The sequence below is a fragment of the Rhinolophus ferrumequinum genome, chromosome 23, assembly GCF_004115265.2.
Source record: "Rhinolophus ferrumequinum isolate MPI-CBG mRhiFer1 chromosome 23, mRhiFer1_v1.p, whole genome shotgun sequence".
NCBI classification, from domain to species: Eukaryota; Metazoa; Chordata; class Mammalia; order Chiroptera; family Rhinolophidae; genus Rhinolophus; species Rhinolophus ferrumequinum.
This window is the reverse complement of record NC_046306.1, coordinates 20,202,253-20,221,581: the sequence shown is the minus strand read 5'-3', so window position 1 is coordinate 20,221,581 and position 19,329 is coordinate 20,202,253. Positions and strand designations below refer to the sequence as shown.

Below are 19,329 nucleotides of genomic sequence, written 5' to 3'. Positions count from 1 at the left end.
GTACTACCAATTTCTCAAGCATGTTATATTCTTTCCCCTCTCATATTATATAGTCTTTTGCACCTTCTTCTCCTACTATCTGAAACAAGTTTTTTCCACACATTCTGTCCTAACCCCATTCCCATAGTCTCGCTTGTCCTGTAGGCCCAGCTTAGGCATCACCTCCTCTGAGAGGTCTTCTCTGACCCCCAGGCTATGTTAGAGGACTCTCCTCTCATGATTTAAATGACCCCTTTGCTACCCAGCCCCAGTCTTCCACCTCCCTGGCCCTCGATCTTAATACTTAGTGTGCTGTATTATCATTGTCTGTTTATGTCACTCTCCCCTACTTGGTTGTCTGCTTCCTGAATAGTGATCTTGTCTGCTTCAGATCTTAGCACACAGTAAGTGCTCAATAAATGCCTGCTGAATAAAAGAATAAAGCAGAATATGAACAGCTTTAGAGGAAATAAAGAAAGAGGAGAGGATGGGTCTCAGAAGCTTTTAGAAATAACTTGTGAGTGGTTCAGAATGGCAGAAGCATAGAGTGTCATGACAATTGCTACAGACTAAGCTAACAAAAATAATCTGTGCCCAGAGCTGTACTAAGTGATTTGCTTATATTAGCTCATTTCATTCTCACAACAACACTATAAGGCAGGTTCTATTATTCTACCTGTTTTACTGATGGACACAGAGAGGCTAAGTGGCATGGCCTAAATACACAGCTAGCAAGTGGCAGAGCTGAAATGTGAATGAATCCAGGCAGCTTTATCCTAGATCCCATGGCCCCACTCTATACCACTTCTGCTCTGGGTCCTGGGAGGAGAGAGTGGGCTAAGAAGAGTGCACAAAGATGCCCTTAAGGAGTTTATAGTCCAGAAGAGAAGACAAGGGGATAGAAAGTGACAGCGTAGCTACAATGGGAGGCAAAATTCTATTGTTTTTGTAAGAGTGAGAAATCACTTCCAGCTGGGGACATCTTCATCTTTCAGAAGAAGGTGGTATCCAACAGAGCTGTGAAGGAGTGGGGAGGATTTGGGGGAGTCTGGAGAAAAACAGCAGAAGAATAAAATATATGTAATAATACCTCATAAGAAGTTGTTTTATCTCAGCAATGCAAAGTTAGTTTACACTAGAAACTGAACTAATGCATTTTCCACATTAACACATTAAATATGGAGAATAATATAATCATTTCATTAGATAATGATAAAGGATTTGGAAAGCACAAACCATTTACAATAAAAGCTCAGCAAACTATAGGGAATACAGTCGATAATATTGTAATAACTATATATAAGTATGGTGTTCAGATGGGTACTAGACTTATTAGAGTGATCACTTCGTAAGGTATATAAAAGTCTAATCACCTGAAGCTTATATAACATTGTATGTCATCTGTAATTGTAAAACAAATTTCTTTAAAAAAATCAGCAAATGGGGCAGCCAGGTGGCTCAGTTGGTTAGAGCGCGAGCTCTCAACAACAAGGTTGCCGGTTCAATTCCACATGGGCTGCACACCTGCAACTAAAGATTGAAAATGGCAGCTGGACTTGGAGCTGAGCTGCGCCCTCCACAGTTAATTGAAGGACAACGACTTGGAGCTGATGGGCCCTGGAGAAACACACTGTTCCCCAATATTCCCCGATAAAATTTATTTTAAAAAAAAACACTCAGCAAATTAGGAATCAAAGGAATCCTCCTTAATCTGATAAAGGGTATTTATTTTTAAAAACATGCAGAAAACATATTCAATGGTAAAACATTGAAAGTTTTCCTTTATAAACCAAGAAAATGACAAGAATACTCTCTTATATTTTCTGTCATTTCTATTTTACATTATACTAGAGCTTGCAGCCAGAACAATAAGTTAAAAAAGAAACTGTATAAAAATTAGAAAGGAAGAAATAAAGCTATCACTATCTACTAGAGATATGACTATGCCTATAGAAAATGCAAAAGAATCCAACAAATAATTATTGGAATAAATAAGAGAGTCTATTAACGTTTCCAAATACAAAATCAATGCAACAAAATTATCAGCATTTCTATATATAAGCAGTTAGCTTATATATAAGCAGTTAGCACATGAAATTTCTTTTCAATACCATTTTCAATACCATTTTAAAATATGAAGGACCTAGGAAAAAAATCTAACACAGGCAAGATGTCTAGAAGGAACCTTATAAAACTCTGAGAGACACCAAAGAAAATGTAAGTAAATGAAGAGATACTCTCTATCATACATTGGATGATTCAATATTGTGAAGATGTCAATTCTCTACAAAGTCATTGACCCATTAAATGCAATACCAACCCAATCCTACCGACCTGATTAAATGATTCTAAAGTTTACATATACAAGTTCAATATACAAAAATAGCCAAGACTCGCTTGAAGAATAAACTTGATCTGCAAGACATGACGATGTATTATAAAACTATACTAATTGAGATAACGTGGCATTGGTGCAGGGAGAGAAAAACATGCCACTGAAATTTAGTAAGTGCTGGTGGGAGTAAGTGGTACTGGGACAACTGGATATCCACATAAAAGAAACTAATCTTGACCTCTACTTTACACCATACACCTGAAGGTGAAAGACAAAACTATAAAGCTTCTGAAGATAAATAGGAAAATATCTTTATGATCCCAGGGTAGGGAAAGATTTTTCAAACAAGGCACAAAAAGCATGAACTCATGGAAAAGATTGATAAAATCGGGAATTTAAAATTGAAAACTTCTGTTTATCTAAAAACAAATAAAGTGAAAAAGATAACATTTGTGTGCTCTGTGATGAGGAAACCAGGAGGAGCAGATTTGGCTGAGACTGGAATACATGGAAAGATACCGCTGAAAAGCGAGGAATACCACTTGTTCCCACCACTTGCAGGGCAGGCAAGAGCTGGAATTATCCTGACTTTATAGAGCTTCTTCTCATGTTTCCTAAGCTGGGGTATTGTGTTGATGCAAGCACATTGACAGTGAAGCACATTGGATGTTTGTGTTAGTGTCTACAGGGAAAAATATTGAGTAAAATTCAGATCTATTCCTGTGCCTCCCCTTCAGGAAATCTTACTTAATGTCCACCCTCCATTCTTCCTGCTGCAGGGTCAGTTCTGTTTGCTGCCCCAAAGCCAAATTCTTTTCTTATCTCTCCCATCCACTGAATACATACTGTGTTCTGGCGCTTCATATTAGTCATCTCATTTATCCTCATAGGATGTTCTAGGAGTTAAAAAGCATATTTTGGAGTCCAACTCACCTGGGTTTGAGTAGTCCAGCTCTGTCTTTTGCCAGTTGGGTGTTTTTGAGAAGGTCAGCTCACTATTTTGTGCCTCTGTGTTCTCATCTGTAACATAGGAATAATGGCTATTTTTTCATACTCTTCATAGGACACTAATGAAAACATATGTACTCTGCTTCCTTAATACAGTGCCTTGCACACTATAAACTCTCAATACATCTTATTGTTATTATTCCACATCCTAAGGGGAAGGTGATCTCTGAAGGGACCACAGTTCACTATTATCTGAGTTGGGCCTGTTGGTTAAACTGTGTACCTTTAGTAGCTAACAGGGGAGGGAGAGGGCTGGTCCTCTGAAGTTCAGCTGGGCACACTGCCAGTCCCTGGCTCAGCCTGGCTCCTGGCAGGGCCTCTCCTCACTCACTGAAGCTGCACAGCTTCCTGTCTCCCTTATCTTCCCCCAGCATGTGCTCTCTGGAGTACCACCACTTGCTTCCTCACTTCCCTTTGCCCAGTAGGACCCTCATTCTTTAGGTCTCAGTCAAATCTCAGCAGCTATCATCCCTGCGCCCACTCTGCTCTGTGGTTTTCCAACCTTCGGCCACCAGGCAAGATATAGCATGGGCTCTGGCTCCAACCCCAGCATTTCTCCTCTCTTCCCCACCCCCAGCCCTGGGTTTAGAATGGGAAAGGGGGATACCCCTCAAGCTGCCCCCACTGACCAGCTTCCCTACCCCCAACGCTCTCTTCCCTCTCCCTGAACCCAATCCCACACCCTCATCCTCTTTGAGTTCAAATCCCTGTTCTGCATTTCTAAGCTGTGTGACCTTGGGCAAGTTACTTAAACTTTCTAGGCTTTCATTATCTCATCTGTAACATGGAGACAATGAGCCTCCTGCTAGCTGCCCCAGAGAAAGTGATAAAGGTCTGGCATGTAATATGAATTTGGGGCATGTTTTATATTATTCATAACATAAATATTCAAGCACATTGGATATTTGTGTTGATGGAGAGTGATCCCCCAAAATTTTTGACATACTCTGTGGTGGTTAAGATCACAAACTTTGACATCAGAGAGACATGGGTTCAAATTACAGTTTTCTGCCCCTCCGCCATCAGGCAAGATGCAGGATGGGCTCTGGCACTGGCTGTGTGACCTTAGGTAAGTCACTTACCCTCTCAGAGCCTCAGTTTCTTTATTAGTAAAATGGGGATGCCAATGAAACCCACCTCATTGGACTGGGTATGGATAAAGTGAGATTATTTATGTAAAGAGCTTAATACTGTCCTGGCCCATGATAGACATTAGGTATAATAATAATTGTTGTCTCTGCCACCGTGTTTACCGAAAATAAGACCTAGCTGGATAATCAGCTCTAATGTGTCTTTTGGAGCAAAAATTAATATAAGACCTGGTATTATACTATGTTATATTATATCATATCATATATCATATCATATTATATCATATTATAAAGACCCGGTCTTATTTTACTATAAGACCCGGGTCTTATATTAACTTTTGCTCCAAAAGATGCATTAGAGCTGATTGTCCAGCTAGGTCTTATTTTCGGGGAAACACGGTATTCAATTTTCAGGGCACTGGGGTGTGAAGATGGTGCTTGGAAAATAGCTGTTGCCGTTGCCACCTCTCTCCATGACAGATCTTAGCTTGGTGGGAAAGACCTCTCTGTAACTGGCTCTCTGACTGGTGGTGTGGCCCAACTTTAATCCCAGTAACCCGAGCTCTACCTGCATAGATGAAAGACTCACAGCACTCAATTCCAAATTGGTTCAATCATATACTTTATCACTTTCCATCCCAAAGCAGCCTCAAGCCCTCAAGGGAGAAAAAAGGCAAAGCAAAAAGATAAACAAACTCACTAGGAATCAGATAAAGCAAAGTAAAACCAAAATGAAGTGCCATTTTACACCCAACTATCTGACAATACCAAGGGGTGGCATTGGATTTGGAGTGAAGGAACTCTCATTCACTGCCGGGAATATAAATTGGCCCAAATCTTTTGTAAAACAGTTTGTCAGTATCTTGTAAAATTGAAAATGCAGGTACCCCATGACTCAGCTGTTCCACTCCCAGCTTTGCACCTACAAAGATTCTCCCACACGTGCACAAGAAAACATGTACAAGACTGTTCATACCAGCACTGTTTGCAATAGCGAAAAACTGGAGAAAAAACCTTTAATGTCTAACAACAGAATGGATAAATAAATTGTGGCGTATTCGTAAGATGGCATATTATACAGCAGTGAAGATTAATGGGCCTACACTTAACATGGATGAATCTTATTAATATGTCAGATGAAAAAAGCAATTTGCTGAGGAATATATGGGCTTCAATGTCATTTATAGAAAGCTCAAAATATACAAAATACCACTATATATTGCTTAGGGATATATGCATATATAGTGTAAGTATATACAAGGCCTGACAATTAAGTTTGTGAACTTTTTGCAATGATGCTGCTAACCTTTTTTGATATCAGAGGGATTATTCATTATGAATTTGTACCAACTGGACAAACAGTTAACCAAGTTTACTGCTTGGAAGTGCTGAAAAGGCTGTGTGAAAAAGTTAGACAACCTGAACTTTTCTCCACAACAATTCCTGGCTCTGGCATCACGACAGTGCAGCAGCTTAAAAGGCACTGTCTGTGAGGGAGTTATTAGCCAGTAAACAAATAACTGTATTGGAACACCCCCTACTCACCTGATCTAGCCCCCAATGACTTCTTTCTTTACCTGAAGATAAAAGAAATATTGAAGGAAGACATTTTGATGACATTCAGGACATCAAGGGTAATACAAGGACAGCTCTGATGGTCATTCCAGAAAGAGTTCCAAAATTGCTTTGAAGGGTGGACTGGGTGCTGGTGTCGGTGCATAGCTTCCCAACGGGAGTACTCCAAAGGTGACCGTAGGGATATTCAGCCATGAGTTATGTAGCACTTTTTCTAGGCTGAATTTGCGAACTTAATTGTCTGAGCTCGTAGAAATGTAAGGTAAGGAAAACTAGCAAATACCGATTAGTGGTTATTTTGGTGGGGGAGCAGGGGAGAGTCATGTGATTGGGGAGGAGTACACTGGGGGCTTCAATTACACTGGTAATATTTTATTTCTTATGGGAGGGTGGTAGGAACATGCATGTTTGTAATGAACTTCTTCAAGCATAAAATAATTCTTCAAATAATATTTCATAATTATTTTTTATAATAGCCAAGACAATATAATTGACAGTGACTTAAGTCCTTCCACTTTTCCTGAGTCCCAGTCCATGAAAACAAGGCCCTCATTCTTCTGATGAGACTATTTTTGTGAGTTGGGAAAAACTGTGCTGTTATTTCTAAGCTAGGTTGCAACAAGCTACCGTGTTTCCCCGAAAATAAGACCGGGTCTTATATTAATTTTTGCTCCAAAAGACACATTAGGGCTTATGTTCAGGGGATATCATCCTGAGAAATCATGCCAGGGCTTATTTTCCGGTTAGGTCTTATTTTCGGGGAAACATGGTAAGAGGTCAGCACGGACACTCTTGAATATGTTCAGTTGAGAGCATGGGAATCTGGTGTATGCCCAAGTTTGCCCCAATTCCACTCTCCCTCCAAGGAAGTATATAAAATAAAGAGTTAAAATTCCCCCTAAACCCTTTATTTAATTCCATTCCCCAGGGATAATCTCTATTGACTGCATCCTTCCACGAACTTTTTGTATGTATATACAAATACACAGATTCAGACAGAAAGTTATTTTTTTAAATATGAGAATGGAATTATATATAATTACTTGGATAGAAGTAAAAATTTTTTAACTAAAAATAGATGAAATTATACTATATGTATTGTTCCATACGTCCTTTATTCACTACACTTGATCTTAGCCAAAAGGCCGAGAAGCGATTCCCTCCTTTATTCACTTATCAAAATCTCAAGTCAATATATCAGCTTACAATGATCTTCCACCCTCTTTTACCTAATCTATTACTTAAACTTCTATTTTTAACTCAATAAGAGATATATGGTCATATTCTAGATGCAAAATTTTCCAACAATACAGATAGAGTGATAAAGCCCTTCACAAAATAGAGTGAAAAAGATTGCCACCCCTAACACACACGCGCACACACACACACACATACACATTCCTAATCTCAGGCCTCTCCCCCTAGATCTAAACCACTGCTGTATTTTCTGTATATCCTTCCAGAGTCACTCACTGCCATAAAGAAATAAGTTTTTTAGTTGTTGTGTGTGTAGTTGACACATAAATGTTTCTAAACGGGACTCCATCTTACTCGTGTGGCCTTGATAAGGGTTTAGAGCCTGCTCTCACCTTCCTCAACAACCTTCCTTAGACCCGACACAAACCCTGAGCTCCAGACCCCACAGATTCTCCTCACAAATACCCTGTGAGGACAGTGGTGACAGGTCACCGCCTTCAGGCCACACCATGGCACTCTCTCCTAACTTCCATCCCAACAATAGCAGCGTGAAAGGGTGTAATGAACACCAGGATAGAACTCCTCCAGAGAGACAAATGGAAAACACACAGGATGGAACCTTGGAGGGCTGGTTCAAGATCACAGTTCCTTATGGGATGAAGTATGACAAGATATGGCTAATGAATTCAATTCAGAGCCATTGCAGTGTCCCCTTTACCCCAGTGGCTTTCACTATGCAAACAACCAGGCTCGGTTCTTTGTCCAGGGTGCTAGTGCTGCCTCTGCATTGAAGGATGTCAGCTGTAAGATTCGTGATGATGCAAATCAAAAGATAGCTATCTTTGTCAATACTTCTGCCGTACCCTACTCTGTGCAGAATAAGTTGGAGTCAAAGGAAATGGAGCTAAAGCTGACCATAAACAAATGATATGATATCTCCCAGTAAGCTCTTGACCTTCATAAGCTCCACTTTGACCCAGACTTGGTGGGCCTTGATATTGGTATAATCCTGAATCGAAGAAACTGTGGCTGCCACCCTGCAGATCATCGAAAAGAATTTCCCTGAGCTATTGTCCTTAAACTTGTGCAAGAACAAACTGTACCAGCTGGGTGACCTGTCTGACATTATAAAGATGGCCCTCACAGTCAAGATCTGAACCTCTCCAAAAACCAGCTGAAGTCGGTATGAGAGTTAGATAAGATGAAAGGGCTGAAGCTCGAAGAGCTGTGGCTGGAAGGGAATCCCTTGCACAGCACCTTTCCAGACCAGTCCACCTACACATGTCCATCAGGAAATGTTTCCCCAAGTTGTTATGCCAGGATGGCCAGGAGTTACCCCCACCAATTATAAGTAACATTGCAGACCTAGAGATAATCTAAACCTTGTAAGGAAAGCTATAAAGGATCTGAGACCCCGAAGAATCCAGCCTTTCAATTCCTGCTCCAGTATTACTTGATCTATGACTATGGATACCGACAGTGCTTATCACGATGAGACCTGCTTCTCCCTGACCGTTCCCTTCGACCCCGAGAACCTAGACCCAAGAAGTTTGTGAGAGTACTTCAAGGACAGCAGGGATATGAAGAAAGTCAAGAATCGTGACCTGCGGGTTCAGCTGCTGAAGCACAGAAATTGTGACATGTTGACTCCCTCAATGTGTTACCCAAAACTCAGCATGACCTTTACTGGAATTAGTGGTAGACCTGTGTGTCCAGACAAAAATAATGCTCTGTGTTTCTGTCAATGGGGTGTTCAAGGAAGTGGAAGTAAAGTCTCAAGGGTCTGTCCGTGCCTTCACCCGAAGCTTCATCTTGACTTCTGGCAGCAATTCCAGTCTGTGCATCTTGAACGATGAACTGATTGTGGGGAATGCCAGGACAAAAGAAACCCAGAGTGCCTTCTCCATTCTAGTACCCACATCCACCTCCAGCTCTACCAGCCTCTCCACGGAGCAGCAAGAAATGGTGCAGGTTATCTCCACCCAATCTGGGATGAACCTCCAATTGTCCCAGAAGTGCCTTCAGGACAGAGTAGAACTAAACCAGAGTTGATCAGGTCTTCACTATGCTCAAGACCAACAGCCAGATCCCAGAGGAGACTTTCAAACAAATCCCCTAAAAAGAGCCCTTGGATGTCATCTTTGCCTTCATCTACATCGTTTTGGTTTCTCTTTTCTCCAGCTGTGTAGAGTGCCCCTGAAAAGTGTGTTTTTATATGAGCAAGAGTGATTGCATTTTGTATGAGGAAGAGTAACTCCATCTTGGACACTAAGTGGTATGGAAATTCCCCATGAAGATAAACAACAAGCAAACAACCCCCAGATGGATGGTGTGGCAGCTGCATGGGCTAATAGGAAACAAGTCTGTGAGGACTGATGAGGTGACGTCATACACCTCTACTGAAGTCCTTAAAAACCCAGGACTTTGACAGCTCAGAGAGCCAGTCTCGACTGAGAGGTGACTACTCCAAAAACCTGCTTGCTCCATCAGACTCAGACCAAACCTCTGCCAGACCGACCTCCCGGACCAGCTGCCCTGCACACGGAATCTGACAGACTCTGGGACTGGTTCATTATCAAAATACTTTACTAAATTGTTATTGTTATATTGATGGCCATATTGCTATGATTATATTGTGACATTGATGTTAAGGAGACTATTCTCCCCACTGCATTTTCTGTGTGAATAAATGAGCATATTGAAATGCACTAGACTTGTGTGTTTGCCTTAATTCTCACTCGAAGCCACGGCTACTATGGAAGCCTCAGTCAGTGCCAGGTAGATCCTGAGGGTCTGAGAGTCTCTTGGGGGTTAGTCCCTCTGACTTGCAGGAAGACTGCAGCAGGTCTGTGAGTCCAGCAGACTGTCATGACACCAGCCTAAGGCCATGCCCATGATTGGGGTTAGAGGCCTGGCTGACGGAGAAGCCAAAGTGACCTAACTACCTGAGGGCCAGTTGTTCTGTTTATTTTCCCCACTCATGATTGCTGTTTGTTTTCATAGTAAGAGTGATGTGATACATTGGAAAAAAATAAAATAAGTGTTTCTAAACGGTACATAATGTTCTGCAACTTACTCTTGCAGATTTATGCATGTCATAACTATCTTATTAAGTCATCCATTAGCTGACATATATTATGATATTGTTTATTATGTGCACTATTCTAGGCACAGTAACAAACAAGATGGACAGCCTCTATGTCTATGAACTTACATTCTTGTAGGATATTCAGACAATAAACATGTAAATAATTTCAGGTAATGCTAAGTAATATGATGAAAATAGAGTGGGGATTGGGCAGGAGAAGTTTTTTATTAACTACTGCACAGTATTCCACAGTATAAATTATCATACTTTAGGGGTGTAACTTTCTAATTTTTCTACTTACTTTCTAGATTTCTAGAGTAAGAAATACATTTTATACTGCTATCATACCCATCATAGAAACATACACATAGAAAACCAAAACACATATACAACCGAACCGATATTTCATGAAATAATGTTTAACTTTACCAAAGGTGATGCACTTGAAAATTTTTATTCTGTTCTATTTCATTAAAAAAACAAAAAAACAAAACCAAACAAAAAACCCTACTAATCATGACCTGCTATATTGTTTTCATTGTCCACTAATAAGATGGTGAACTCCGTTTGAAAAATATTGCTTTAAGTAACCAATCCTCTGTTGAGATTTAGATTGGTCATAATTCTCTCCTGGTACAAATGATGGTACAGTGAGCTGCTCTATATTCATATTGTGACTACTTCTGAGAGCAAGATCCCTGATTGCATAATTACTATGTCCTTAAAATTCTGACAAAATGTAGCCAGCATGCTGGAAAACTGGATTCTAATCCCCCACCTCTCACATCATGATGCATAAACTTTGGGCAAGTCCCTGAACTTCTCCGGACTTTGGTTTCCCCGTTAGTAGCCTTCTGGTCTCTACACCCTAGACTCTACTTTAAGTTGAAAACAGATGCCCCACCCCCTGACTCAGAGAGGGCAGGACTTCTCTCCCAGCCCTTCTCCCCCCTTTCCGCTGCTCTCTGTCCCTCAGAAAGCTGCCCAGGGAAAAGGGAAAAGGCAGGTCTGGGCAGGAGGGTGCGATGCAGGGCGGGACAAGGGGAGGGCCAGGGGGAGGCCGGCCCCCTAGTAGGAAATGAGCCGGGTAGGAATAACACTTTATAAGCCTGACGCCCTTCCTCCTCCCATCCCCCCTGGCCACCTTCCAGCCTCCTCTGTTCAACCTCCTCCCCTCCCAGGCAGTCCTCACTTCTGGTTCCTCTAGGCTGCATCCAGTGGGAGCCTCCAGCCTGCCAGAGCCAAGAGCCCAGGTGGGTTCAAGAACCTCAGCCCCAGGATGTTGACGACACTGCTGCCATTACTGCTTCTACTGCTCCTGCCGGGCGGGGCCCATGGTAGCCAGGAAGCCTCAGATGGTGAGTTGGGGGGGCACATATGCCTCAGGATGGTTCTGAAAAGTCTCAGCCTATCTGGGTTCGTGGGCAAGACCTGAGGAGAGCTTATCCCACAGAGTCTGTGTCTGCAGCTGGCTAGATCTCCCTATAGGGCAGGCAGGATCCTAGGGACTGGTTTGTGTCCCAAAGCCAAGGTGAGGAAGTATAGTTTGGCACATGGGAAGGAGGAGATGGAGATTGCTGGAGGAAAACAGGACTGGAAAAATGGGAAAGGGACAGATAGAAAGGGTGAGGGAATTAGCCTCAGGGTGAGGGGAGAGATGGGATAAAGTCCAGAGAGGGAGAGCTGAGGGTGATGATGAATGGGGTGCATCTAGGGAAAATACTCAGAGCTAAGATGGCAGATGGAAGGAATGGGAAAACACTGGGAGAACTGAAGGAAGATTTGGGGCTGAGATACGTGAAACAGAAACAGAGACGAGAGAAGGTGGATTTAGATTGGGGGCCGCTGATAAGATGAAGCTAGGGGAAAGGGAATCTGCGGTCAGTGGGAGAACTCATAGAAGATCAGGCTGCCCATTTAAGCCCGGAAGGGAAGTTATTGCCCTGCATCGCAATTGCACAAGGGCCTTCTCTGCCCTCTCCCACAATCTCTATAGCTTCAATCTTCCCCTGAGAGAGGGAGCAAATGATAACCAGTATTCAATGAGTGCTCACTATAGTTTATGCATGTATTGACTCATTTAACCCCCACAAAGTCTCTACAAGGTAGGTAATATTATCTCCATTTCACAGAGGAGGAGACTGGGGCACACAGCAGTGAAGAACCTTTTCTAGGGTTACCCACACAGGTATACTTAGTCACACCTGCAGACACAGTGCACTTCTCAAATGCAGACGTGGTCACGACATACCCACACACAGAGATTTACAACCCCAGATTCATTTCCTCCTCAGACATTCTCTGGGCACCTACTCTGTGCCAGGCTCTTACTAAGTGTAGGAGGCAGAGATAACCAGGCATAATTCCATAACCTAGAGGAGCCTCAGTGTGTTTGGAGACAGTTTTGTAGCATCTGCGATCACTGAAATAAATCCACTGTGTCTGGGAGGGTAAAGAGCAGAGGCTTCAGGAAAACTCCAAGGAGAGGACAACCGAGCCGGGTCTTGAAGCATGAATAGAAGTTTGCCAGGAGGAAGAGCAACCCTGAATACTATTTACATGTCAGTTAAAAGGCAGCACAAGGAACTCCAAGGAGTCTAATATATCTAAGCACTGGAAAGAGGCTGAAAAAGGCAGCTGGGGCCTGGTCCCCTAAAGACTTTGGACTTGATTCTGTGGCTAGCCCATAGGGAAGCCATATAGCTGGGTGGCTAAGAGTGCTGGATTCAGACAACCTGCCTTCAAACCTTGGCTATCCTGTACCATTTTAGCCTGTTTCCCATTTGGGTTGGGATTCATAATAGTAGCTACTGCCTTATGTTAATGGAAGGCGCAAATAAGATAATAATGTAAGTGAAGTACAGTGCCCAGGTCATAATAAGCACAATAACTATTAGCTATCATGATTGATAGGGAAGCGTGTCACTGCAGGATGTTAAGCAGAAGGACATCACCTTATTTCTGGGTCAGGTGGAGGTCAGATTAGAAGGGGTGAAACTGAAAAATGAGGGCAGGAGCATGAGGAAAGAAGTGACTACCCCCCCCCCCAGATGAGAACCAGTGAGACCTGAAGTAGGGTAGTGGCGGAGGAGACACAATTTGGATTTTATTGTAGGTCAGGATTTGTTAACTAACTGCACATGAGGGGAGACAGGGGTGAGAGAAAGAGATTGGAGGGGCTCTTCCACTGACTGGATTATTCTAAGGCAAATGGCTTCTCCTCTTCCAGCCACAGTTTCCTCATCTGTAAAATGAAGATAATAATCCCTGTCCTGTCTTCCTGGCAGGGTTACTGTGAGCATCACCTGGGAGGAAGGGTGGGAGGACACTTTATAGTTTATGAAGGGCTAGGGAGGTGGGAGTCCTGCCTCCGGCCTTCGGGTAAGGGGTTATTATGTCTAGCTACACGCCGACTCGTCCCACGCTGGCCAGGGACCAACGCGCTGACTTCTGCCCCAGGCCCGCGGAACTTTCACATGCTCCAGATCTCCTACTTCCCAGACCCCCACCAAGTATTCCACCAAGGCAACGCGTCGCTGGGGGGGCTTCCGACACACGTGCTGAAAGGTCAGGGCTCCAATATCACGATCCTCCAGCTGCATCCCTTGCAGGAGCCCAAAAGCTGGGCACACACGGAGAAAAGTGTGCGGGTCTACCTGCAGGATTTCTACAACCTAGTGCAACTGGTGCACCAGGAGAGGGGCGTGGCCTGTGAGTAGTTCGCGAACGAGGGGGCGGGGAAGGGGCCGTGGCCTGGGCGGGGCCCGGGCAAATGGGGCGGGGCCTTATGGAAGGGACCGGTTCCAAAAGGGATGTTGTGGATGAGTGTGGTCTTCTGTGGGCGGGAAGCTCTCAGGAGCCCAGTGTGTCTCCGCATTTGCTGATTGCTGGGTGGGAGTTCCAGGCTGGAGAGGAGTGAGTGTCCTAACTTATGGGCTCTCCGTTATGCGCTCTTCCTGCTGGCATGACCTCAGGGTAGAACCTGTTGGGAGGCCCTGTCACTTTTACACCCTGAACCTCGAAAGTTCCCACACCTGGCACCCTCTCTAAACAGACCCCTGACCCTGAATCCCGGTCCACAGTTCCTCTGACCATTCGCTGCTTCTTGGGCTGTGAGCTTCCTCCTGAGGGCTCTAGAGCCCATGTCTTCTTCGAAATGGCTGTGAATGGAAGCTCCTTTATGAGTTTCCAGCCAGAGAAGTCCTCATGGGTGGCAGAGCCCCAGGCCCAGTCCAGACTGGTCACCTACACCCTGCATCAGCTCAACGCCTACAATCGTACTCGGTTGGAACTGCAGGAATTCCTGCAGAACACCTGTGTGGAGTACGTGCAGGAACACATCAAGACAAAGTCGAAAGGTATGATGGGACTGACCAGGGGCCTGTGTGTTGGGTGGGTTCCAGGCAAATGGATGGACCTGAGGGATGGATACCTTGAGCAACAGGAGGCCCCAGGGCTGGGGGTTTGGAACACAGTACACATAGCTTAAGTCACTTGGGTGAGATCCCGTAGGGTTTAACTCAAACCATGGGATTCCTTGGGGGTATGTTCTTCAGGCTAACTCTCTGCATGTTCTCCAGGGAGCCAAACAGGCCGCCCCTACACTTCGCTGGTCCTGGGTGTCCTGGTGGGCAGTTTCCTCATCGCTGGTGTGGCTGTAGGCATCTTCCTGTGCACAGGTGGACGGCGGTGTTAATTACTCTCCAGCCCCCTCTGGAAAAGGGTTGGACTGATGGGTGTCTGGCAAGGGAAGATCTCAGCTCACAGAAAAACCAAACAGATTCCCAGTCTGGGACATTATGTCCCAAAAAGTTTGGAGTGACAGCTCTTTTCTTCTCCCAGATCTGCCCACCAAGAGTTCGGGGGCAGGAAAAGGGAAAAGTCTAGATAGACAGAGGACTTCTAAGAACCTAAGAACGTGCATGGTTTGCTGAATTGGTCTGAGAAATGAATGCTTCTCTCTCTTTGTGGAAAAGAGATAATGGAGTTGGGATGCTGATTGTGGGGTCTGTAGCCCATTCTTTAAAAGACAGACAGAATCACCTGAGGCATTCAAAACACATAACCAAATAAAACGAGTCATCCACAACCAAAACAAACAACATGCAATGTTGTTTGTGTGTCAGACTTGGTGTATCAGCCTTGGGAAGGGACGATGGTATAATAGAAGTAGAAAGAAATAACCAGAGAAATGGAGGGAGTGTAAAATCCAAGTAATATGGGAGCTAGCAGTTGTTAATGAATCAATCAATTAATAATATTAATAAATTCCTTACTTACATATAAGGCCTTATTATTTCCTCTGCAAAACTTCTGGAAAAGTAGCCTATACTCTTTGCTTCTATTTCCTCATCTCTCACTTACTCTTCAACCCACTGCAGTCTGACTGCTCTAAAATCATCAATGAACTCTAATTGTGAAGCCTTCATTCTCCATGATATCTGCAACATTTCACTGTGAACTAGAACTCTTTTTACCCCAGCTTCTGAGATTCCATACTTCTAATTTTTAGAAACCATTCTGGCCACTCTTTCAATCTATAAGTAAGAGGGCAAGTATGTCATCTTACTCACTTCACCTTGGAAATGTTAGCTTCCTTAGAATTCCATTTTTGGGCTCCTTTTGTTTCCCTTTAAACTCTACCTTTTCTGGGTGACCCACTAACTTCCATGGCTTCAAATATCACCTATCTGTGGTAATTTCCATGGGAAGCAATATAATCTTGTCTTTGAGAGCTTTGTCATTAGACAGACTTGAGTTTTATTTCTTTGAGCCAGGCATTTTAACTTCTTCAAGTCTCAGTTTCTTCATAAACAAAAGCTATGATAAAATGTACAAAAAGTGTATGAGGTCTGACAATTACGTTCGTGAACACATCGTAGAAAAAGTGCTACATACCTCATTGCTGAATATCACTATGGTCACCTCTGAAGTACTCCCCCTGGGAAGCTATGCACCAACACCAGCGCTTAGTCCATCCTTCAAAGCAATTTTGGAACTCTTCTTTTGGAATGGCCATCAGAGCTGTCGTCGTATTACCCTTGATGTCCTGAATCTCATCAAAATGCCTTCCTTTCAATATTTCCTTTATCTTCAGATAAAGAAAGATGTCACTGGGGGCCAGATCAGGTGAGCAGGGAGGGTGTTCCAATACAGTTATTTGTTTCCTGGCTAAAAACTCCCTCAAAAATGAGCTGGTGCATTGTTATAATGCAAGAGCTTCGGGACCATTTTTGCACACACCTTTCTCATGTCAAGATTTTCAGTTAAGATTTTCCTAACTGTTTCTCTATTGATGTTTACTTGGTCTGCTATGCTTCTCACAGTCAGCCAGCGATTTTTACGCACAATTTGATGAATTTTTCCAATGTTTTTATCTGTTCTGCTCTTTATTAGCCACCCTGACCTCTCTTTATCAGTGACACATTCTCTCCTCTCAGAAAAACATTTAATCCATTTGTCACTGCCATTTTCTTCATGGCATTATCCCCACAAACTTGGACTAAGAAATCCCTGATTTCACTTCTACTCTTGCCAAGTTTAACAAAAAATTTAATGTTTGTTCATTGCTCTAATTCAAGTTCAGACATTCTTGCAACAGCACACAAAAACACGCAACCACAATAATGAACGCCACTCAGCAAGACCGCCACATGTCGACACGAACACAGCTGTGAGACGCTGATATACCAAGGTTATGAAACTTTAGCAAGCTGTTTGTATAGTGCTGTCAATGTAAGCACGCGGTGGCAAGTTTGCAAACTTAATTGTCAGACCTCATATACTAAAAAGAATACCTCTTTACCTCATAGAGGCATTATTCATATTGAATTAAGAATATATATGTATACTCGATAAATACAGCACTTGCTGCTGACCTCCAGACCCTGCCATTTGCATTAATTTTTGAAAATCATCCCTGCCTTAATATTATGCAGGCATTTTAGAGTCGACATGTTCAAAATAAGCTCCATATCTTTCTCCCCAAAACTGTTCTCTCTCTTCTGTTTACTAGCGGTTAAACAGAATTACCATCAAACCATATCAATGTAAAGACCTCAGTGTTAACCTTTATTTACGCCCTCTTCATCCCCACCAACAAAATACAGTCTCCATAGAATCCATTCCCTCCTATCCACTCCATTGCTTTTGTTCAAAATATCATAATTCATTACTTTCTCTGTGGTAGGCAGGGAGGTGTGCCACCCACCTTCAAGGAAATACTTGCTGTTCACCTACAGGGTGTATAGCCAGCATACAGCGTCTTGCTGCTTCAGTTCCTTCGGTGCCTCACCTACAGAGAACAGTTCTGCACAAGGTCAGACTTATCATGGGGCTGTCCTCATGTGATGACTGAGCAAGGGTATACAGGTTTGGCCATTTTGGCCTACGGCAAGACAATTCTGATGAACAGTACTCACTCCAGAGCTCCTCGCCAGGTTAGCTGGGTCTGTGGTGGATCTACATTGCAGTTTGACTTTTCCCTCTGTTCAATCCTGCTTATTCCCCCTAATTAATATCTTACACCTCAAACTCTGTCTCAGCATCTGCTTCCAGAAAACCCAATCTGACTGACAACCTCTCTTTCTGTCTCCAAATTGAGACATTTTCTTAATCTTTTGTCTGGATCGTGGCAATAACTTCCTCCTAATTGTTCTTCTGCTAATCTGATTTCTCTGAGTTCTGTTTCATCCTCTATATGATAATTAAAAAAAAAAAAACCAGATCTTATCATATCCTTGTTCTGTTTTTTAAATTTCCCATACTTATTGAGCTAAATTCAGCATGTTCAAAATGACATTTAAGGACTTGTACAATCTGGCTCCACCCTAATTTTCAAATTTTATTTTCTACCACTTCTTTTTGCCCAATTGTGCTTTAGGCTATCAATTCTTAAAGCATATTTTAGAATGACAGAAGTAATACAACAACAGTAGCAATACAGAAGTTTACAAAGAAAAAAGTAAAAGACCCCTGATCTCTCCTTCTCCCTAAACCCTTACCCCAAAGTTATGCCAAGATTCTTAGTTGCAAGCAACAGAAACCAACTCTGTCAACTGAAGAGGGAAATAAATATATTGGAAGGTTATCAAGTAATCCTCAGAGTTGATGGGAAGGTGAGCTAATCAAGCTCAGAAAATAGAACCAGGGATCATAGCCAAAGTCACAACACAGGAAAGGTCTAGGTAAATAACACAGCTAGAACCACTACCTCCATCACTACTGCAGGCTGCCATATTAAATGAAGTCTACTCTGTCCCTGTGTCTTTACACTCTTTGTTCAAGATTCAAAGTTCTGGTGGGAGCGTCCAACTGACCAAGCCTAGATCATGTTGCCTTGGCCTTAGCTGCAAGGGGGGGGTCGGGGGGAAGGGAAAATTTAGGTATCTTTGGCTCCTCTTGTGGGAGGTGGAATGCTGTTTCCCATTAAGATTCATACAGAGGAAGAGGTTTCAGATGTTGAGAAACCAAAAAACAAAAATAAACCCTAAATTTTCACTCTGTCTCATCATCAATTTATTTACTCACTCAGTAAATGTTTATCAGTAACTTCCACATACAAAGTACACATGCATGTACTTTAGAATATACAAAATGATTAAGACATGATCCTTCTTGAAAAGCTCATTGTTTACTTGGGAAGATAAAAACATATACAAATAAGAATAATGTAAGGCAGAATAGCCTAATAACTGGAAGAAACATACAAATAAATATGCTATGTTGTGACTTACTGTGGTAGCTATCATTTACATACTGCTTTATAGTTTTTTGAATTATTTATATATTTTGAATTATTTAACTTACATTTATCATTTAATACTCACTGAGATCTTGTAAGACAGGTATTCTCCTCATTTTAGATTAGGAAACATGCTTAGTGAGGATAGTAAACAGTCAAATAAGTAAATAAAGTAAGTGGCAGAGCCAGGATTCAAACCCATGCCTTTGTGTTCTAGAATGTAGACTTTTCTTCCTGTACTAAAACTAAGGGAATCAGAGGAATGTGAAGGGAAGGGATGTAATCAGATTCGTGAATGGGTAAGAAGTAACCA

General features: G+C 42.6%; 1 protein-coding gene and 2 pseudogenes across 1 annotated transcript; 2 read left to right on the top strand and 1 right to left on the bottom strand.

Annotated features, from left to right (window-relative positions):
- Positions 1-7,043: 7,043 nt before the first annotated feature.
- Positions 7,044-7,145, bottom strand: LOC117016342 (uncharacterized; annotated as a pseudogene).
- A 549-nt stretch (positions 7,146-7,694) lies between these two features.
- Positions 7,695-9,237, top strand: LOC117016279 (nuclear RNA export factor 2-like; annotated as a pseudogene).
- Positions 9,238-11,350: 2,113 nt separating this feature from the next.
- PROCR (protein C receptor) lies at positions 11,351-16,119 on the top strand. Its single transcript, XM_033094789.1, has 4 exons — positions 11,351-11,631; positions 13,733-13,984; positions 14,356-14,631; positions 14,854-16,119. Exons 1-4 carry the CDS (start codon positions 11,553-11,555, stop codon positions 14,967-14,969), a joined length of 723 nt encoding a protein of 240 aa, XP_032950680.1. The 5' UTR covers positions 11,351-11,552; the 3' UTR covers positions 14,970-16,119.
- Positions 16,120-19,329: the final 3,210 nt, after the last annotated feature.

Excerpts from the sequence above, each read along its gene's own strand:
- PROCR (XM_033094789.1), top strand. The coding sequence starts at position 11,553 with ATGTTGACGACACTGCTGCCATTACTGCTTCTACTGCTCCTGCCGGGC. Across the intron at positions 11,632-13,732 it reads TAGCCAGGAAGCCTCAGATG|GCCCGCGGAACTTTCACATG; the intron begins GTGAGTTGGGGG and ends CTTCTGCCCCAG. Across the intron at positions 14,632-14,853 it reads CATCAAGACAAAGTCGAAAG|GGAGCCAAACAGGCCGCCCC; the intron begins GTATGATGGGAC and ends CATGTTCTCCAG.